The sequence below is a fragment of the Marmota flaviventris genome, chromosome 11 (genome assembly GCF_047511675.1).
Source record: "Marmota flaviventris isolate mMarFla1 chromosome 11, mMarFla1.hap1, whole genome shotgun sequence".
NCBI classification, from domain to species: Eukaryota; Metazoa; Chordata; class Mammalia; order Rodentia; family Sciuridae; genus Marmota; species Marmota flaviventris.
In genome coordinates, this window is record NC_092508.1 from 88,261,732 (window position 1) to 88,285,398 (window position 23,667).

At 34.9% G+C, this 23,667-nt stretch overlaps 1 protein-coding gene across 1 annotated transcript in view; it reads left to right on the top strand.

The window, feature by feature from the left end:
- Lrp1b (LDL receptor related protein 1B) overlaps positions 1-23,667 on the top strand; it is a 1,514,976-nt gene that overhangs the window by 529,758 nt on the left and 961,551 nt on the right. Inside the window, exon 6 of the mRNA XM_071619306.1 lies at positions 9,602-9,859. Coding sequence (XP_071475407.1) covers positions 9,602-9,859 — 258 coding nt within the window. The remainder of the gene's footprint in view (positions 1-9,601; positions 9,860-23,667) is intronic.

The window sequence follows — 23,667 nt, forward strand, 5'->3', positions numbered from 1 at the left end:
AAATGATTGTCTGGATCTAGACTTTACATAAAGCTTTTCAGTAAAGAAGTTTTTAATTGTCTGGCTGGGCACAAAATCACGAGCCACTCAAGCAGGAACAAAGTTTATTTTTTGAAACTGCCGCCAATGTCCGGTACCGCCCGGGAAGATTTTTTCCACCCACGCGGCCTCCTCTCGGACCCCCGAGCCAGCTCCTCCCCCGGAACTCCCTCCTACTGTACTTCCCCAACCAATGGGAACTCTCCAGGAGTCCCGTAGCCAGCCTAGGTGAACAGCAGGAGTCCAATATCCATATGAATGCAAATCTTAACATAATCATATCATCTCAATGGCTAGCTGGCGTCACCTTTCAACCAAAAATGCCATGCATCATATACTTGGCTCTTAGCATCTGCCCCCTTCTGTTTAAGTAACAAGCAATCTGGCTAGGGACCGTGCCTGTTAGGTTTGTCCAATTCAACATATGGTTCTTACCCGTCATCGGAAAACTGACTTTTAGGCGTCAGCCTCCTGTCTTAGGTTGATACCACTGCAATTGGATCATACCCGTCACTGACTACCGGTCCAGCATATAGCCATACTTGTGGATAGGCCTATGTACCAGTGGGGGGGTGAGGTTCTTTGCCTCACCTCTGTTGGCCCCCAAAATTGGCCTTGGTGCTGGTGGGGGGATGAGGTTCTTTACCTCACCTCTGTTGGCCCCCAAAATTAGACCATCACTAGTAGAAGGGAGGAGGATACAGAAATGTCATGACACCAAGTCAATTAACGGCTCCTAGGAAAAATTACATCACTGGTGACACATCAGCAAAGATACGCTAGCACTACCATAATTCTCTGCATCAACAAATAGATCACAAAGCATACAAGTGATACATAGTCCAGGCAAGTTCTGTAAACAGTTCAAAGTAGAGGAATCTATCAATATGTCCATATCCTCCCAAAATAAAGCATACAAGTGATACATAGTCCAGGCAAGTTCTGTAAGCAGTTCAAAGCAGAGGAATCTATCAATATGTCCATATCCTTCCAAAATAAATCGACTCATTGATTGAGCATTACTTGTTGAGTTATAAATCATTGATGTATCAGCTTACACGGTTTGTTGTGATAACTCTCAAAGAAGTTGTAGTTTTGGTTTTATCTTTGTCTTCACCGGCACTGGGATGAAAATAGGAATTTTGACAATGATGCTAAAAAAAAAAAAAATGTAACATTTCAACAGGTACTAAGAAAACAATATTTAGAACAATTTACATTATCCTGAACAGAATTATTAAATATAATGAAAAGGAAAGGTGAAAGTAAACAAACAGATTTGTTAACCTTCTATTTGTTCATATATTAGAACAATCCTCAACAGCTGTTTACCCAAATTAAATTAAACTATTAAAATCACGTGAATAATAAAAATTTTTTTTTTTTTTTTTTTTTTTTTTTTTGGATCCATGTGCATGAGCGCCCCTCATATGTGAAATATGGACATACGCACATACAGACATACAACACAAAACAGAAGTGTGCACACATAACATATAACACATAAGACAATAGTAAAGGCCTTGTAGCTTTACCTAGGTGAAATCTCCATTGCAATGTTCAAAAACTCCACAGTCAAAATATAAAACTGATCAGAAAAAACATTAACCTAGGTCTGTATGAGCTCAAAAATAAAATAGAACTTTATGATGTGGGAAAAAGCAATAATAAAATAGATATTGAAAAAAACATCCTGGTTAATCACTGTCACAGATGTAAGAATAGCCAAGCTGGAGATCTGGATATCAGCTGTTATGGATTTGAGTGGAATCATCTTCCTTTTGATCTGTAGGAGCTGTTTTAGTTAGTCTTTCTGGAATCCAAATCGGCTGCTGTTCTTCCTGTGGAAAAACACAAACAGAGCCCCGACTCCAGACTATCACTGGGTCAGGACCTTTCCATTGTCCTGTTAGAATATCTTTCCAAAGTACCTTAGGCTTATGTACATTTTTTGGATACAAATGTCTTTCCGCAGCACTAAGCCCTGATGAATCCAAATTTAAAAAGTTTAGAGTAAAAAGGGTTATTTTAAGTTTATCTTTGGGGGATATATACCCCTTTCCAATTCCCTCCTTTTGTTTCAATAAGTACATTTTAATAGTTTGATGAGCTCTTTCAACTATGCCTTGTCCTTGTGGATTGTATGGAATTCCTGTTATGTGAGTAATGCCAAATGATGAGCAAAATTGTTTAAAAGAGGTGGACGTATAACCAGGACCATTATCGGTTTTTAACTGTTTTGGAACGCCCACAGTGGCAAAATTTTGTAAGCAATGAGCTATAACATCTTTAGTTTTTTCTCCAGCATGAAGGGAGCCCATCAGAAATCCGGAAGAAGTATCAACTGTAACATGTAAATATTTTAATTTTCCAAATTCTGGCAAGTGTGTGACGTCCATCTGCCAAATATGGTTAGGTATCAGTCCTCTAGGATTGACTCCAAGATTAACTTGTGGTAAAAATGTCACACAATTTTGACATTGTTTTATTATATGTCGGGCTTGTTCTTTAGTTATTTTAAAACGCTTTTGTAAAGTATTAGCATTGACATGGAACCTTTTATGAAAATTTATAGCTTCTTCTATTGTGGAGAAAATATGTATGTCATGTGTAGTTTTATCTGCTAACTCATTGCCCAAACTAAGGGCTCCAGGCAATCCTGTATGTGCCCTGATATGTCCTATAAAGAATGGATCTTTTCTGTCCCAGATTAGACTTTGTATAGTAGAAAACAAAGAGAAAACAGTAGAAGAAGGGGAAATCCTACCAGCATCTTCAAGGGATACTATAGCATTAACTACATACTGACTATCAGAAAATAAATTAAATACAGAATTTTTAAACATCATAAAAGCTTGTAATACTGCATTAAGCTCTACCTTTTGAGCTGATTGTTTGGGTACTAAAAATGTAAAAGTTTGATCAGGGGTAACTACTGCTGCTGTACCATTATTTGACCCATCAGTGAATATATTTGGAGCATTCATGATAGGGGTTTTTTTTGTCATCTTTGGAAAAACTACAGGATGTTTAGACCAAAAAGACAACAAAGGATTAGACGGTAAGTGATTATCAAATGAAACATTAGATTTACACATGATTATTGCCCAAGTATTTAACTCATTAGCTAACTCATCAATTTGATCTATAGTATATGGAGTAATAATTTTATTGGGAGAAATCCCAAACACTCCCTTGGCTGCTTTTATTCCTTTGAGTATTAATTGTCCTACAGCCTCAGGATACCTAGTAAGAATAGTGTTAGGAGAATAAGATAAATGTATCCACAATAATGGACCTTCTTGCCAGAATACTCCTGTAGGAATATTTTTTGTTGGCAGTACAATAAATAATAAAGGCAAACTTATATCAATTCTATCCAAATGCATATTTTCCATATATGTTTCAATGATTTTTAATGCCTTTCTTGCTTCAGGCGTCAACATGCGGGGTGAATTTGGATCTGATGGACCTTTTAGAATATCAAATAAAGGTCCCAACTCTCCTGTTGGTATGCCTAGATAAGGCCTTATCCAATTTATGTCTCCTAATAACTTTTGAAAGTCGTTAAGTGATTTGAGTTGATCTACTCGTATTTGAATTTTGGGTGGACGGACCATGGTTGAGGATAATAAAACCCCTAAATAATTAATTGGAAGATTTAATTGTACTTTATCTATTGCTATCTCTAGATTATAATTTTTTAATAAATTTGTAAGTGTGACATAACATTCTAGCAATGTGTTTTTATCTTTATGTGCCAATAACACATCATCCATATAGTGAAATATTTGTAGTTCAGGATTTTGATTTCTAAGTGGCTGGATTGCTTTGTTAACATAAATTTGGCACATAGTTGGACTATTAGCCATCCCTTGAGGGAGTACTTTCCATTCATATCTCTGATCAGGACCTTCATGATTTAGTGCAGGGATAGTAAATGCAAAATGTGGACTATCCTCGGGATGAATTGGAATTGAAAAAAAACAATCTTTAATATCTATAGCTAAAACATACCAGGTTTTTGGTAAAGCAGACAATTGGGGAATCCCTGATTGAGCAGGTCCCATAATAACCATCTCATTATTAATGGCTCTTAAATCTTGTAACAATCTCCATTTACCAGATTTCTTTTTAATGACAAAAATGGGAGTATTATGGGGAGATACGGAAGGTTGTATATGTCCCTCCGCTAATTGTTGTTTGACCAGGTCATGGGCTATTTGTATCTTTTCTTTAGTCAGGGGCCACTGAGGAACCCACACTGGTCTTTTTGATTTCCAAGTAATTTTGATTGTCTCAGTGGCCCTTTCTGAAAACCCAATCCATGTCTATTTGTTTTTTGATCTATTTGAATTGGTGCTGTCATACCTTGTTCTTGTTCTCTTAATCTTTCTTCTTTCCTAAAGCCTTGTCTAGCTCTAGTAGTGGGCACATTAGGATTGATGTTATTTGTTAATGTCAAACCTAATTGATCTAGGACATCTCGTCCCCATAAATTTATAGGAAGATGATCCAATACATAGGGCTGTATAGTTCCTTCACATCCTTCAGGATCCTTCCAATCTAATACCATTGCACTTCTATGGGGATTAGTTGCCACTCCTAGGCCTCGAAGCGTTTGAGTGGCTTGTTGTAATGGCCAGTGTTTTGGCCATTCTTGACGAGATATTATGCTAAGGTCTGCACCTGTATCAAGTAGCCCATTAAAGTCATGTCCTTGAATATTTAGTTTTAGCATTGGGCGAGAATCTAGATTTAAAGACAGCATAGCCCAATCTACACCTGTGGAGCCTAATCCCCTGGAACCTCTTTCTACAGTACGACTGGAAAATTTATCATGTAGGCTGGGTATTATTAATAACTGTGCTATTCTATCTCCTGGTGAAATTACTGATATACCTCTTGGAGAACTAGCTATAATTTTTATTTCACCTTCATAATCGGGATCAATTACCCCAGGACTTATCATAAGTCCTTTTAGTGTTGAAGAACTGCGTCCCAATAATAAGCCTACTGTTCCTTGGGGAAGAGGTCCTTTTACTCCTGTGGGAATGATTTGAACTCCCATCTCTGGAGTTAGTACTGCTCTGGCAGAGGCGCAGATGTCCAACCCTGCGCTCCCTCTAGTTTGTCTGATGAGGGATTTAATGGATAATGCGTCCTGGGCACTACCTTGATGGTGTTGCTGGGTTCCTCCACTGCCCCGTATATTTGTGGTTTTGGGCCCCGGAGCATTGGGCCCTCCAGTCCGTTTTTTGGCAATGGAGCCTGATGTCTTTCTCCACGATATCGTGGGTAAACACTTGGTCCTTGTCTGTTTTTTGATAACGGAATACCTTCTATGGTGGTTTGAGAACGGCATTCATTAGCCCAATGTTTCCCTCTACGGCATCGTGGGCAAATACCCGGTATTCTATTCCTTTGATACCTAGCCTTGTTAAACCCTCCTCCTATGGGGCAACTCCTTTTAAAATGTCCTGTTTGATCACAATTATAGCATGTTTTTGGCCTGGCATCTAAAGCCTGTTGTACTGCTGCTAAGACTTGCCCTTGTTCATTAATGTCTCTACATAATTTAATATATGTGTTTAAATCTTCATGTTTCCATGGTCTGATGACCTCTCTGCAGCAACGATTTGCTTGGTCATAAGCCAGTTGTTTTATAAATGGCATTGCCTGTTCTGTATCTCCAAATACTCTAGATGCTGTCTGAATAAGCCTATCTACAAATTCAGCGTAAGGTTCATTAGCTCCTTGTATTACCTTAGATAATTGTCCTTGTAAATCTCCATGCCCCTGTAAAGTTTTCCATGCCCTAACTGCGTCTGCAGCAATTTGTGCGTATACGCCAGGATCATATTCAATTTGTTGCCGTTGACCCTCATAAGGTCCTTTTCCTAATAACATCTCTAGATTTCTTTGAGGGTAACCGGCTGTTGCATTTCGCCTAGCTGTCTCCATGCAAAATTCCTCATTGGCAACCTTCCATAACAAATATTGTCCTCCATTTAGCACAGATCGACACATATTAGCCCAATCTGCTGGCGTCATGTCTAAGTTGGTAATGGATTCGACCATGCTCACAGTGAAGGGTGCTTGCGGCCCGTAGGTTGTTACAGCCTCCTTTAATTGCTTCACTGTTTTGAAATCTAAAGCACGGTGAATTCGTTGCCCTCCTGCCTGCTCAAGTACAGGGCATGCTAATCTTTGGGGTCCTGCCTCAGGATTCCGTCCATCAACTACGGGAGTTGAGGGCCGCTCAGCTGTAGATGGAGCTGTTGGTTGAATTACGCCCTCTGGTGATAGAACGGGGTTAGTAGCAGCCTCCTGTTGTAATTCCCCGCCTGATGGTTGTTTTTCCTCTAAGCTTTCTTTCTTCAAATCTTCCTCTGTCTGACTAGCTTGAGAGACCTTCTCTTTCGCTTGACCTAACATGTTTTCTACCATAGTCTGGACCTCTAACAATTTACTTAACAGTCTTTCGGTTTGTTTTTTACTAGTTTCTAATCTACTATAAAGGTAACGCAACCCAATAAGATAGCATAAAACAAAACCGAAACAGAATGAAACAAAAACCGAACAAAGAATAGTTGTATCAATTTTCTCTTTCTCAGGGCCGAACAACTTCAAACCTTGAGCCAACCAATTTTCCCAGTTTGCCTGAGAAAATTCTAGGGATAGGCAGCTTGAAACAAAAACAAGATAAATCAAAACGAGAACACATTGTTTTTTGAAATGGTCACCCATTTTGTTGCCTTCCCTCAGGGGCGAGCAATTTTACTCACCTCCAAACTTCAGGCGTTCCCCGTGCGGGCCACCAGTTGCCGCAGTCTGGCTGGGCACAAAATCACGAGCCACTCAAGCAGGAACAAAGTTTATTTTTTGAAACTGCCGCCAATGTCCGGTACCGCCCGGGAAGATTTTTTCCACCCACGCGGCCTCCTCTCGGACCCCCGAGCCAGCTCCTCCCCCGGAACTCCCTCCTACTGTACTTCCCCAACCAATGGGAACTCTCCAGGAGTCCCGTAGCCAGCCTAGGTGAACAGCAGGAGTCCAATATCCATATGAATGCAAATCTTAACATAATCATATCATCTCAATGGCTAGCTGGCGTCACCTTTCAACCAAAAATGCCATGCATCATATACTTGGCTCTTAGCAATAAGTGAGAGGCATTTTCACTAAAGTTCATTTGAGTTGTCAAATGAAGACATTAAGCCTTGACATTAGTGACAACATATCTTGGTTAACCTGATAATACAGCCATTGAAGACTCTTCTCTGAGAAGAGAGTGACAAAGTCACCTGGAAAATGGAAAAAAAAAAAAAAAAAGAGTATAGAAAAGTGACCATATCTGGACCTGTGAATAAGGGAAAGGCAGGGGCAAGCATAATACAGTCTCAAGATAGACTTAAGAGATTAGAAGAGAAGGCAACTTTCTTACCAGGTTCAGATATGGGTCCTTGACAAAGTTACTCTAAGCAAAGACATTTCACAATTTTACTGTTCCTGAGGGAGCTCTATATTTGGAAAGTGACCTTAGCATTGTTGAGACTTCTATCTGTTGGCCTATGTTCAGGCAGCCCAGGATAATTCTATTGTATCCATTGGTAAAAGACTGTTGGGCTACTTAGTTTTATAACCCTACTGAGTTTTGTCTCTATGTCTTTGTATTGCTTTTTGTTTTAATATTTTTGCTCTTTTCATTCAGTCCAAAATGTTTGGTGCTTTTCTGAAGATAGAGAGGAATCTTGTGGCTTGATTGAGATCATTCCTTAGGTGTAAGAATTCAAATATTCCTAAAGTACACTGGATGCATCTTAGGCTTTATGGGATCAAGCTCACCAGGGCAGATTCCAAACCATCTTCATAAGAGGGTTATTTAATCTGAGGGAAACGCAAAGAACCCGATAGCCTTACCCCACCAGAAAAATAAAGACTAACAAGTAATACTTCTTTTAAACATTAGACTTATTTAATTACATTGCACATAGTATCCTAATTTTCTTTTGCCCTGTCCTATAGAACTCAGCATTGCTTTCTTGCAGAATGATCAAATGATGTTTATGAAATATGATGTTTTCTGAATACTATCTCTCTCTGGATTCCCTTCATAGTTAAAAAAAATGCTATATCCACAGAAGTTTTCTAAATAACTCTGCTATATAAGAGTTATGGGTGTTTCCCTCATTTGTATCAATGTACTACTGGGCACTGGGTCCTAGGCTTTTTTCTAGATGCCAGAAATACAGCCACAGAGATATACAATTTATCATAAATAAACAGGCATACTAAGTCTCTGGTAATAACAAAGGAATAAAATGGTGAAGGAGTATAGAGGCTTGCAACATTCAGAAGACAAAATCATAAGAGAAGTCCTCACCAGAACAGTGACACCTGAATGATGAACTGGCTGGGGTGAGAAGGTCAGCCAATCTGATATTTAGAGGATGAGTATTCCAAGAAGAAAGCAGGGCCTCTGAGCTGGCAGCTTGACCAGCTCCTTTTAGGAACAGTAGGGAGTGCAGTGTTTCTGGAGTGAGAAGAACAAGGATAGTAGTGAGGAGATGAAGGAAACAAAACTGAAGATGGAATGAGAATGCAAACCAGGCAGAGCTTTACAGTTTAATATAAAGGCTTTGACCTTTGTATTAGCTGAAATGGGAGCCTTTGAAGGATTGAGTAGAGCACTCCTCTGATCTGCCCTATGTTTATATGACACAGTTCTATCCATTGTGTTGAGAAACACTGAAAGCATAGATGGCAGATGGGAAACCAGTTAAGAGGCGGCTCTGCCATCTTCCATCTTACAACATGCCTTCTATATGGGATTTATTATTACCTTGATATATGCTATTAAAAGGGTGGGTGATTTTTTTTTTTTCAATTTTTATCAAAAACTCTGCAATCCTAACACCAGCAAAGTTGCATTGTTCAAAAAATGCAGTATGGAGCAGGTCCTTTTTTATACCTAGGATCTCATTTTTCTGGCTATAGGAAAGGAATGTGGAAGGAAGTGGCTCAGCCATCATAATCTAGTGACTAAGAGAACATGTGATTGTTTGGCCAAGGGGCCAATGAGGCCAAGGTCACAGGTGTACTCTTTTTATGAGTCTGAGCTGTGTATGTTCCACTCCAGAGAATCTATTTTTGACCTCATATATTCACCTCAAAACAGCATGCCCTTGCTCACAAGGGAAACCTGGAAAACTGTGTGGAGAGGTCAGTACAGATCCATCATCATTGCTAGAGAAACAACTCATAGCACTTCCTTTATTTACCACCATTGAAAAAGTAAATAGCACCGTCTCCACATTCAGACAATACATTATGACGAAGGCAATAAGGAATACAAGTACTCAGTGCAACGTATTTTCCCAGTGAGTTAAAATAGTCAGTGAAGCATATAGATGGTTTATTAGATAAGTTGTTTTGCAAGCACTTTTTAAAGTTTTAAACATATCTGAAGAGTGTAGAAATGACTTTTAATGAGTAATGCAACTTTAAAAAAAGAAAAAAGCAGCTCCCTTATTTATTTCATTTCTCTCTTTTATTCCAGAGCCTACAGATAGGCCGCCTATGTTACTAATTGCAAATTCTGAAACAATTGAGATGTTCTATCTTAATGGAAGTAAAATGGCAACTATAAGCTCAGTCAACAGGAATGAAATTCACACTCTGGATTTTATTTACAATGAAGAAATGATTTGTTGGATTGAATCAAGAGACTCTTCAAATCAACTGAAATGCATTCAGATAACAAAAACAGGAAGATTAACAGATGAATGGACAATCAATATTCTTCAGTCCTTCCACAGTGAGTATTTCAATTCAATATTTTGTATTACCCTTTCAGGATTTAATTTATAGACCAGAAAGTAGCATTCTTAAATTTCTATCACAGCTTATGAATATTGGAAAGCTAAGTGTACAAATATAAACACACTAAATGACTATACCAACTGCATGTTTTAAATATTCACACATACACATTCAGTAATTCTACTTTTATACATAGTAAATTGTGGAGTTAATTGTAATTCTTTCTTTAATGCTTATTACAGTATCACCTAGCTGTGAATTGTGATTTTTTTCACTGCATGGTATTTCACAATGTGATACAGGAGGTGTGATTTTAAAAAGGCAAGAAATTTATTTGTTAATTATAAGTTCATCAACTGCAGAATTTGTTAAAAATACTTTAAAAACTATTAGATTTATGCTAATTGGTAGTAGCTACTTGTGTTTGTGGACCTTTTTTTTTCCCAAGCAAATCAGAGTTTTATACATCATTTCTCAAAAATGACTTAAGATTTGTGATTAATTTTGACTTCTCATGTCATAAATTTGACAGAATAATAACTGTCCTTTCTTTCCTACATATTACCATAAATACTAAAAAATGTTGTTATTCTCTCTCTCTCTCTCTCTCTCTCCTATCAGCTTTCCATATGAGAGTAAAAACTTTTATTTGCACATTCCTAGAGAAATACACATGAAAATTTTAACATGTGTCCAGTTATTTTACAATTTACAGTGAAAAAGATTAACCTACAAATACTGCCACCATAAAAATCTCTAGAGAAATAAAGAAAAATATATACAATGAAATTGAAAAGGAAATAAAATTCTGTAATATAATATGATTTTCAAATGTGGAAAGGTGATTTTTATTTAGTAATTGTAATTTACTAAAGTAATTGATAAAAGTTAATATAACAGTTTAGTGATCATTATTCAATATAATAAAATAATACTATGTAATTTTTGATGTTACAGTAAATAAATTAATGACAATGATTAAAAAGTGAAATATGAAGATATGAGTTTTAATACTTCAGTGAATAGAAAAGAAATGTTTAAAAAATTGAGTCCAACGTTTTGAAAACTACAATAACATAAAAAATGATAAAGCTGTCTTTCATAAGCATGGACCAAAAGTCCTAATGAGAGTAATGGATGATGGCTATTTCAAGGATTCGATGGAGAATCCTCATTCATAATAAAAGGCAAATAACAAATTGTATCAGCAAAAGGAATGCTGTCCATAATCAGCAGTTGGAAATTGTTTGAACACAGGCACAAGTCCTTTATCACATTAGTGGTTACCTTAACTAATCCAGACATATTTGTCAAAGGAAAATGAAATATTGAATAGTCAAAGAGCTAGAATATTCTCTAGCTAGCTAATTATTTTCCAAACTTAACTAAGCAACTTATTCCTTCACTTAACATGCCGGAATGATAGTAGCAATCTGTACTTCGATATGTAGTTAAAATTATTTAGTAAATCCAGGGAAAAATCAAATAATTGCACATCAGAATGTTTGTAGAAAATTATCTGCAACTTAGAATGCATTTAATTTATACAACAGTTTTAGTAAATCTAGAAAAATCAAGAGAATAATTTTGTTAAACAATTCACAAAATGCTAAATAGAATATTAATGTTTGAACCAAAAAAATGAATGCACTAGAAATATTTTAATCAGAGTAAATAATTTTTGATGAAGTCAGATTTATGCCATGCAATTTGAAAGTCATTTTAGAAATAAAGTGGTTAAATGTGTGGAAGTAATTTAATGATAGGTGTGGGGCAGGAGTGTGAGCAGAGCTGAGCTCCTCTGTCATGCTTATAAACCATTTATGTTATCAACATGTCACAGAATGGCTGCCATTAGATATGATGGGCTCTGCCTTTACCATGACAGTTTGTAAGTTTATAATGAAGTCTGAATATTCCTTGCATGTATAATTACTCGAAATCTCTATCACACCATTTAAGCAAAGATAATGAACTGATCAAGTTTGTTTGAATACCAGTCTATAACTACATTCCAGAGATTATCTCTGCAGGTTTTGTCCTCATAATTTTTAGGCACTTTTCTCTGAATTTACCTGAAAAGAATATTCAGTGTTGAAAAAAAATATATTTTAGAAAGATTTTTCAAAGGATTACTGTGAGAAAATCAATACAGATAAAACTGGCTTGCATTTAAAACTTACATAATAATATAGAAATGAACATTTGATTACAATGTGAAAAATGTTATTGTGTATCTTATCTCTTTGTATGTCTACTCTGTCTCTGTGGAGTATACAGGAGAAAGAATGTCTTTCGTGTTTCTTAATAAACAAAATTTTGATTCAAATTCAGATACATTAGGCAATTCTGAATGACTATAAAGAAGCTAGATGTGGAATCTAAACTCTATGTTTTGTTTCTCTACAAAAGAAAGACAAATCTACCTAAATAATATGTACATTTTATTGAGTAGATAAATGAGTGTCTGTAGCATTTAGCACATTAAAGCAGTTATTATTCCTCTTTTTTCTGATGAGACAACTAAGTCTCTGGAAAACTATGTAATAGCACGCAATAAGTGTTGGCTATAGGTTTGGGTTTGGCTCAGTCTTCATAGCTTTTTCTAAATACCACATTTAGATTAAACATTTTATTTTTCAGTTTAGCAAACCAAAGTTATTAAGTCTACTAATCTTAGTACAAAAGCTAATAAAACCAATAGAAGAGAGGTATAAAAGTCTTGAAAGAGACATGGAAAAAATGAATTTTGACAGAAAGCTGTTATTTGGAAAGGCCCACAAAGGATTCTGATCTGGCCCCCTTGGGAATTCTACCTTTAGTATTGAGAATCCCTCCCAAGCAATACTGTGGTAAAATGTATATGAGTAATCAATAACACATTCAAGAGATTATTAACCAAGGAGCATTAGGGAAAATGAAAGATATATATATATATCTTATTAAATTTTGTTCTTCTTATGGAACCACCATTTGATCCAGCTATCCCACTCCTTGATCTATACCCAAAGGACTTAAAATCAGCATTCTATAGTAATGCAGCCACATCAATCTTCATAGCAGCTCAATTCACAATAGCTAAACTGTGGAAGCAACCTAGATGTCCTTCAATAGATGAATAGATAAAGAAACTGGTATAAATACACAATGAAATATTACTCAGAATTAAAAGAGAATAAAATTATGGCATTTGCAAGTAAATGTATAAAGTTGGAGAATATCATACTAAGCAAAGTAAGCCAATTCCAAAAAACAAAGACCAGATGTTCTCTCTGATAAATTAATGCTAATCCATAATGGGGAGGAGGGAGGCATGGGAAAAATGGAGGAATTTTGATTGAGCAAAGGAGACAGTGGAGAGGGAGGGTGCATGGAGGCAGAAAAGATGGTGGAATGAGATGGACATCATTACTCTAGGTACATGTATGACTGCACATATGCTGTGACGCTACATAATGTACAACCATAAAAATGTAAAGTTGTGCTGCAATTGTGTACAATGAATCAAAATAACATTCTGCTATTATATATATCCAATTAAAATTAAATTACTTAATTAAAAAATTTAAAAATAAATATGAGTTATATTTATTATTTAGCATTGTATGCTAAAAGTTGCAGACTTTGAAAATAATTTTGGAATTAGATGTTTTTTAAGCAAAAGTCATTTTTTAATAAAGTATTCACACAAGATGCATTGTAGCACCTAAATGTTTCCCAAAATTTCTTGTTGGAGAGCATGATGTAAAGACATCAATGCCACCCACAAATAAATCCCAGTGCTGGTATTTAGAAGAATGGTTATCTCCATCTTTTTTTTTTCTGGACAAAATGCACAGATATGACTGAGATAAATAAGAATATTTTATGTAATATCTTTTTAAAAATATATCATTTTTTGTATAAGTAGTTGGATACAATACCTTTATTTTATTTATTTATTTTCATGTCATACTGAGGATCAAACACAGGGCCTCACATGTGATAGGCGAGTGCTCTACTGCTGAGCCACAACCCTAGTCTGAGTTAATCTCTTATTAAGGACAATAATTCAAAACCATATTGTCACCTTCCAACTGGACCACAGAAACTTTCATTCTGTTTCCATGTGTGATTCTTCAATACACTGAATAATCTGAGAATAACGTTGAAGATTCTAGTATGCTCTTGACCAGCTTGCCTTAATACATTCATGGGCTCAACTCCACTCCTGTAGAGTATGCTTGGCAAAAATGAGAAGGATTTTTATTCTCATAGACTTATTAGTATCTGAATTAAATACATTCACTGGCTTTTATCTTCTTTTCTTAGTCTGTTCTTGAACTCATTTTCCATTTGGTCTTTGCCTAAATCCATTTAATTAAATTCCTGATTGGAAAATTTAATAAGTCTGACAGTTTCCTTCTGTTGTATACCAGTCTTACTTCTTTTCTTTGAGATAGTAACTCTAATAATCCTGTAAGACTATGGGAGAACATTCACTGAATGCCTTCTTTGTGCATTAGGAATTTCACATATTGCCTCATAACCATCACAAAAAAAATTACACTATGTGTATTATTTTATAATTGTCAGTTATAGATGAAAATGAATTTAAGGCAGTGAAATTTTTTTTCTTAAGGCAATAAAAAAAATTTTCTTCTTCATCTCTCAATAGATACTTAGTAACAACTGTTCTTGCATCTCTTCAACTGCCTGTTTGCCTAATCCCTGCATAAAAATTTCAGAGCCTTCACCACTTCATGTCCACTTCCCAAGATATGGTTAGACAAGTATGACCAGGCTGTGTCCCTATTGTAAATGTAATCTTGAAACAACAAAAATCCACCTGGAGTAATGAAAATGCTAGTCCCCAATGATAATGCCTTGTATCGAGTCTGCACTTGAGAGGATGATTGTGGAATATTGCAGAAACATCCTTAGATTAGCTGGTGACCTAATTACACAGAGATCACAAGAGAAAGTTGGCATAATGTATTCCTAAATCATATGTTAAATATTGAACTGTTAGGAGAGTTCTTCTATAATTATCTTTCTCCATTGGATTGGTGAAACTCACATCTCATTGTTTCAGTTGGTCTTTATATAGTTGGTATTGAAGTTGTGCACTCTAACATGAACTGATGTGTCTGTTTCATTGTTTACTATTCTGATGAAATGATTGTAATGCTCTACTACTTAAAATGAAAATAATTTTCAAGCTGTCCATTTCTCAGGATACCATGCAAACCCATTATCTAGCTTCTCTGCAGGCAGCTGACCTACCTTGCCTGTTGTTTTCTACACTAGTCCCATGTTCCACCTAAAAAGTACCACCTGTACTTCCTCTACTGTGTTTTGTTTGCTCATCAATCTTTACACTATCAGATTCTTTCCAAAATTCTTCCATTGAGGTTAGCACCCTACCTTGAACATGGGAATTTATGCTTTTAATTCTGTACTGCAGATGAAGCATACTCAATAATTGATTAGTTCTGGTTAAAGCATTGTTTTAGAAAGCATTCAGAACTTGGTCAGCTTATACCTAAGAAGAATTAAGAAATAATAAAAACAACCATTCTTATTTTTTAAATAAAATGAGATTTTTTCATAAAGAACATTTTATTTTTGACCGTCCACTCTTCCACCAAAAAAAAAAAAAAAAAAAAAAAAATGGGGATAGTTTTTCTTGGATTTTTAAGCTATTTAGAATCCAATTTCTTTTTATCAGTGTATCTTGTGGAGAGGTAAAGTTTGCATAAGAGTCTTGGCTGCAGTAACTGGCTTTATATCATTCCCTGCCAAAGTGCATCTAACCCATGAGAATATTACAGCACTATATCCAAAGATATCTTTTTAAACTGCTGTTCTGTAAGCAAATACATGTTTTATTATATTTTTAGTGCTTTTTAAATGCTCCTCATCTTTTTAGTACACTTCTGTGGAAACATTAAAAGTGGCTTTTTTTCTGAGACATGGCTTCATGTTTTTTTTGTTGGGGAGAAGTGTGGGGTGTGCTGCGAAGCTAATTAATACAGGGAATTCCTCTTGGGGTCTGAAATTTTAGTGAGGAGATTAAACAATCCATTGAGAGTAAAATAAATGAAAGTTAAAATTGCCAACTATGTAAGTCTGAGAACATATTTCAGATATGTAAGTGTATTATTGATACCATACACTTAAAGTTCTAACCATTACATTAAATTGTTAATTTTTACGGTATTTGATAAATTTATACTTTGAGGTAAATAACTTGTTCTGATTTACAGTCAATACATAGACATCAAAACCTTTCTAAATGTCTAGCTCAACAACAAAAACAAAAAACAGAACAAGAAAACCTCTTAGTACTGTTTCTCTATAAATTTGTCTTTGTTGTTATTCCAGCTATATTCTTGTCAGGCTATAGAGACTATTACTATCTTATTGTTGTTTGTAAACAAGCATGAAACTTGCCAAAGCAGAAATTAGGAATATGCTAGACCTCATTATTTGTATGCATTTTTTCTAAGCTTTTAAAAAATATGTTTGTACACACATTAGACAGAAATATATTCCCATAGAAGTTGTGCTTGACATTGTATAAAACTTTTGAATCATCATTTTCAAAGTTAGTATTTTTTTGTGTAAATTCACGTCTGATTAATTTATTAATCAATTTTTCATAGCCTAAGTAGGAATTTCTGAGTGTTTCTATTATTGCACATGATATTTAGAAGGTTGATTTTACCAGTCAGAAGTTTGAAGGGCATACTCATTTTGTCATGAGTTAGTCTCATAGTATATTTGATATCCATAATATTTAATTATTGAAGCTTGTGTTTTTGACCAGAAAGACTTCATTTCAATGAAACAAAGAAGAAAGTTGGCAAAAAGAGAAAGGGATAAGAGATATGCATTTTTTTAACCTTAAACAAAATTGCTTATTTTCTTTATTTTTTTAACTTTATTTTGTGTTTTCCTAAGAGATTTTCATCAGGTAAAATGAGTATGTTTCTACTTCATATTCCCTGACCTTCAGAGGTTTTTAATCTTGTAGAGACATTTACAAGATATTGGAAACTCATCATAAAAAAAAAGACAGTGTGCAGTAGGAAGCTAATTAACCAAGGTAATAAAACTGGCATGTAGCATTTCATTTTTTGATTAAGATTCTTGTTTTCCTATTTTTTTCCCAGTCTGTAACATCTTGTGATTTGCAGCTTTATCTTAACAATGGGCTTTGTATTTGTCTCACCTCTGTATTTGGGCTGAGTTGATGTGGTCCTATCTGTGTGATTGACTAGCTATATGACCCTATGCAAATCATTTGAAAACAAAAGAAAGTGTTCACATAGATGCTAGAATTCCACATCTAAATATACTCCCTACTTCCTCTCCCTTTTGCTTTCTTTTCTTGTACTTTATGTTGGGAGAGGGGAGAGACACACACAGACATGTATTTGTATTTTCTTCTTATGTCCTCCTTTTTTTCCACCCTGTTAGTCACTCACATACCTTCATCCTTTTACAGTACCATCAGTACCATACAGTACCATTACCTAAAATAAGAACATATTTTTGGAACACCAGTTCCAAAAAATGATCTTGCAAAAATGATTTTTGTGATCAGGTGAGTTTGGGAAATTTTACAAGTTATATAACTTTATTGAAGACTTAGAATATTAGTAGCCTGTATGGGAAAGATAGTAGCATGAGTCAGACATAACTTTCCTATGTTCATACATGAATACATAACCAGTTAACTCAACATCATGTACAACCACAAAAATGGAAAGTTATACTCCATGTATGCATTATATGTCAAAATATATTCTACTGTCATGTATAACTAAAAGGAATAAATTTAAAAAGTTATGAGAATTTCTTCAGTAAAATAAGTGTTAACTTTGTTCAGCTTAGGGTTTCTTTAATGCATTTGCATTAAATGCATCTGAACACTTTTTTGGTGTGTTAGTGATGGATTTGTAAACATGTTTCTGTATGGGTGCTTGTTTCTAAAAATAAACTATGAGTATATACAAGCATATAATAAGTATTAATATTTCAAATATCTATTTTTTATTTTCTCTGTTCTGAGAATGTTTTTAAAGACCTCAGGGGAAAGCCTTTTAGAATTTGAAACTCCTATCACTTTTTAAATATATTTACTATATTTTTAGCTAAACCACTGAAAGCCATATATGCAAGAAAATATAGAACTTTCTTGTAACAACAGGTTTTTTTTTAGCTTTTTCTTCCCTGGGATTCAACTATGTTCAGTCTGTACACAGAAGGTTATAAAATCAAATCTCATATGCACTGAGATATTGAAGAGAAACCAAAGACTCCTCAGAATATGAATTAAAAGGAATAAAAACATAACAAAGATCTAGACATATGTGAAATTCATTCCAAGAAGGGGCCTAGCCTAGAAAGTGATTAATGGTGGAGGAACATGGAATGTACTCCATAAATAATTTAGAAATGCAGTTGGTATCAAATAATTTGAGGTTAATTACAAAAAAATTTTATGTCTTAAATAAGGTTACAGAGGCAGAACCTCTTTACAGTAAAACATCAATGTCAAATAATGATATCGGTATAAAGAAAATGAAGGATTTAAAAAATATAAATATTTTGAATTATGGGATTAGATTAAATATACACAAAAATATATGTGCAAATATATACACATGTGCATGTACATGTACACAAACATATATACATATATGGAATATTTGGAACCCATTTACAAGTATTCTACTTGTCAAAAAAGGTAGAATCTTTATAGTGGAAACCTGTTAATTTCTGAACACCTCAGAAAACTCACAAGGATTGAATTATGCAATTCCCTGCTTTGTTGTTATTCTCTCCAAAAAAATTTGAGGTTTGATTTCTTGTAACTATGATATTAGGAAGGAAGTTTTGAGGATAATTTTTATTGGTAATTGTGTCACTTGTATATCCAAGCAGTAATGATAGTTAATAAATGAACATTCTGACTTATATATTAGCTTCTTCAGAGTCTGGTAATCAAGAAAATATTCCCCAAATCCTGATAATCTTTTTTAAAAAATATTTATTTTTTTAGTTGTAAGTGGACACACAATATCTTTATTTCATTTTTATGTGGTGTTGAGGATTGAACCCAGTGCCTCATGCTTGCTAGACATGCACTCTATTACTGAGCTACAACCCCAACACACAAGCATGATAATTTGGTGAACAATTCAAATAGTTTTTGAAATTGCAAATATAATTGTTAGATCTTAAATCTGTGGTTACATTTTGATTCAGAAATGCTTTTAGTCTGTCCTTACAATATTTTGTAAATTTTTGTCATCTTAATGAAAACACTTATTTGATAAATTTATATAAGTTCTCCTTGCAACAATAGTAATTTTACTGTTAAGAATAACCAAAACGTTTTAAAACTTCTTGTTTTAAGATATTACTCAACGGTAATTTATGTATGTGTATTAAGTAAAATATTTAGTATACTTTTATTCAAAAAGTAAATAGTTATATATTCCAAAACCAAGTGGTGGAGAAAATCTTTTATACTGTTGATCAACAATGAATCTTAACTCTCTAACCTTTAAATAAATCCATGTTTTAAAACATGCCCTTATAATATGATAAAGTAATGACTCTTAGTTTTACAGCTTTACAAACACATACAAATATTCTTTATATATTCAAAGGAGCTTATGTTTCAGATTTTTTATGTTGGGTAACATTGTTTGCATTTTGAAAATAATAATAGTAAAAGCAGCAAAAATACTCCATAGAATGTCTTGTTGCTTGATATAGTAGTTTAGCTTTTATATACTGATCAGAATAATTTATTATACCTATGAAATAACTCACTTAGACTTAAGATTTATTTTTTTAAATATTTTTTAGTTGTTGATATATCTTTATTTGTTATTTATTTATGTGTGGTGCTGAGGATCGAACCCAGTGCTACACACATGCTAGGCAAGTGCTCTGCCACTGAGCCACAATTCCAGCCCAGTTTTATTTTTATGTAATTTAAAAATATATAGAAACTTTGGAATCATGGGCAGTATATGAAATCAAAATTATTATAAAGTCTCTAATTTTTCTTTAAAAAAAGGTCTATTGTATCTTAAGTAATAGTCTTTTTTTTTCTGATATTGGCTTATCAATTTAGTTTCTGTGCAGGGGAGAAAAACTTGCTCCTTAAATCATGAATTACTTTAATACAGAATGTTCTCAAAATTGTTGGAAGAGATCAAAGGAAATTGAAGGATGTGCTTTAGAAAACAACGCACAAAACAAAGCAGCACTTTAGGAACCAGTATTTCTTAGGCCTCCCCTGGAACTATGCTCAAAGCAAGAGCCCATTACTGTTTCTGGTGCTGCCTGAAAATGAGTCTGAACACACCTAATTCCAAGATTAGGAGAGCTTATAATGAGGCCATTGCCATTATCACCACAACCCACACCCCTTCTTGTCACACAGAAAGCAGAATGATGTACACTCGAACACTACTTTAAGCACAAATCCTTTTTCTTTCAATTATGTTTTCCAGTTGAAAAAAAAAAAATTATTGGTTGCTCAAAGCATTACAATGCTCTTGATACATTTGATTCAAGTGGGTTATGAATTCTTATTTTTATCACGAGTACAAATTGCAGGATCACATTGGTTATACATCCACGTTTATACATACTGCCATACTAGTGTCTGTTTTATTCTGCTGCCTTTCCTATCCCCTTCCTATCCTCCCTTCCCTCCCCTCCCCTCCCATCTTCTTTCTCTACCCCATCTACTGTAATTCATTTCTTCTCTTTTTTTCCCTTTCCCCTCACATCCTCTTATATGTAATTTTGCATAACAATGAGGGTCTCCTTCCTTTTCCATGCAATTCCCCTTCTCTCCCCCATTCCCTCCCACCTATCATCCCTGTTTAATGGTAATCTTCTTCTCATGCTCTTCCTCCCTGCTTTGTTTTGAGTTGCCCTCCTTATATCAAAGAAGACATTCGGCATCTGTTTTTTAGGGATTGGCTAGCTTCACTTAGCATAAACTGCTCTAATGCCATCCATTTCCCTGCAAATGCCATGATTTTGTCACTTTTTAGTGCTGAGTAACATTCCATTGTGTACAAATGTCACATTTTTTCGTCCATTCATCTATTGACTGGCATCTAGGTTGATTCCACATTCTAGCTATTGTGAATTGTGCTGCTATGAACATTGATGTAGCTGTATCCCTATAGTATGCTATTTTTTAGGTCTTTGGGGAATAGTCCGAGCAAGGGAATAGCTGGATTGAATGGTGGTTCCATTCCCAGGTTTCCAAGGAATCTCCATACTGCTTTCCAGATTGGCTGCACCAATTTGCAGTCCCACCAGCAATGTACAAGTGTACCCTTTTCCCCACATCCTCGCCAGCACTTGTTGTTTGACTTCGTAATGGCTGCCATTCTTGCTGGAGTGAGATGGTATTTTAGAGTGGTTTTAATTTGCATTTCTCTGATTGCTAGAGTTGGTGAGCATTTTTTCATGTATTTGTTGATTAATTGTATATCCTTCTCTGAGAAGTGTCTGTTCAGGTCCTTGGCCCATTTGTTGATTGGGTTATTTGTTTTCTTATTGTTTAATTTTTTGAGTTCTTTGTATACTCTGGATATTAGGGCTCTATCTGAAGTGTGAGGAGTAAAGATTTGTTCCCAGGATGTAGCTCCCTATTTACCTCTCTTATTGTTTCTCTTGCTGAGAAAAAACTTTTTAGTTTGAGTATGTCCCATTTGTTGATTCTTGATTTTAACTCTTGTGCTATAGGTGTCCTATTAAGGAATTTGGAGCCCGACCCCACGAGATGGAGATTAGAGACAACTTTTTCTTCTATCAGTTGCAGAGTTTCTGGTTTGATCCCTAGCTCCTTGATCTATTTTGAGTTAACTTTGTGCATGGCAAGAGAAAGGGATTCAGTTTCATTTTGTTGCATATGGATTTCCAGTTTTCCCAGCACCATTTGTTGAAGATGCTATCCTTTCTCCATTGCATGCTTTTAGCACCTTTGTCTAATAAAAGGTAGTTGTAATTTTGTGGATTGGTCTCTGTGTCCTCTATTCTGTACCATTGGTCCACCCACCTGTTTTTGGTACCAGTACCATGCTGTTTTTGTTACTATTGCTTTGTAGTATAGTTTAAAGTCTGGTATCGCTATACCGCCTGTTTCACTCTTCCTGCTTAGAATTGCTTTTGCTATTCTGGGTCTTTTATTTTTTCAGATACATTTCATGATTGCTTTATCTATTTCTACAAGAAATGCCATTGGGATTTTGATTGGCATTGCATTAAACCTATAGATTACTTTTGGTAGTATCGCCATTTTGATGATGTTAGTTCTGCCTATCCATGAACAGGGTATATTTTTCCATCTTCTAAGATCTTCTATTTCTCTCTTTAGGGTTCTGTAGTTCTCATTGTATAAGTCTTTCACCTCTTTTGTTAAGTTGATCCCCAAGTATTTTTTTTTTGAGGATATTGTGAATGGGGTGGTTGTCCTCAATTCCATTTCAGAGGATTTGTCGCTGATATACAGGAATGCCTTTGATTTATGCATGTTGATTTTATATCCTGCCACTTTGCTGAATTCATTTACTAGCTCTAGAAGTTTCTTTGTAGAACCTTGTAGATCTGCTAGATATAGGATCATTTATCTGCAAATAGTGCCAATTTAAGTTCTTCTTTTCCTATCTTTATGCCTTTAATTTCTTTCGTCTGTCTAATTGCTCTAGACAGTGTTTCGAGAACTATGTTGAATAGAAGTGGTGAGAGAGGGCATCCCTGTCTTGTTCCAGATTTTAGAGGGAATGCCTTCAATTTTTCTCCATTTAGAATGATGCTAGCCTGAGGCTTAGCATAGATAGCTTTTATAATGTTGAGGTAAGTTCCTGTTATCCCTAGTTTTTCTAGTGTTTTGAACATAAAGGGATGCTCTACTTTGTGGAATGCTTTTTCTGCATCTATCAAGATGATCATATGGTTCTTATCTTTAAGTCTATTGATGTGGTGAATAACATTTATTGATTTCCATATATTGAACCAGCCTTGCATCCCAGAGATGAATCCTACTTGATCATGGTGCACAATTTTTTTGATATGTTTTTGTATCCAATTTGCCAGAATTTTATTGAGGATGTTTGCATCTAAGTTCATTAGAGATATTGGTCTGTAGTTTTCTTTCTTTGAAGTGTTTTTGTCTGGTTTCGGAATCAGGGTGATGTTGGCCTCGTATAATGAATTTGGAAGAGCTCCCTCTTTTTCTATTTACTAAAATAACTTGAAAAGTATTGGTATTAGTTCTTCTTTAAAGGTTTTGTAAAACTCTGCTGTATACCCTTCCAGTCCTCGGCTTTTCTTGGTTGGTAGTCTTTTGATGGCTTCTTCTATTTCCTCCATTGATATTGATCTGTTTAAGTTGTGTGTATAAGATAAGCAAACTTCTGAATGCACATTGCTGTATGTATATATGTGGCCATATAACCAATGTGATCCTGCAACCTGTACACGTGGAAAAAATGAGAATTCGTACCCCATTTGAATCAAGTGTATGATATGTCAAGATCATTGTATTGTCATAAGCAACTAATAAAAAATGAATTAACAAATATAACTTTAATCCTCAAGCTCATGAGGAGAAGATAGTTTTAAAATTTTCAATCTCCTCAAATGGACAGAGAATAGAATGAGGTTGAGAGACCCAATCCAGAGTATGCAATGGAATTGATTTTGGTGTCACTGTAACTGATTTCTTACTGGGTTTTGTGTCCTTTGAGAATTTAAAATGTCATTTTCTTACTG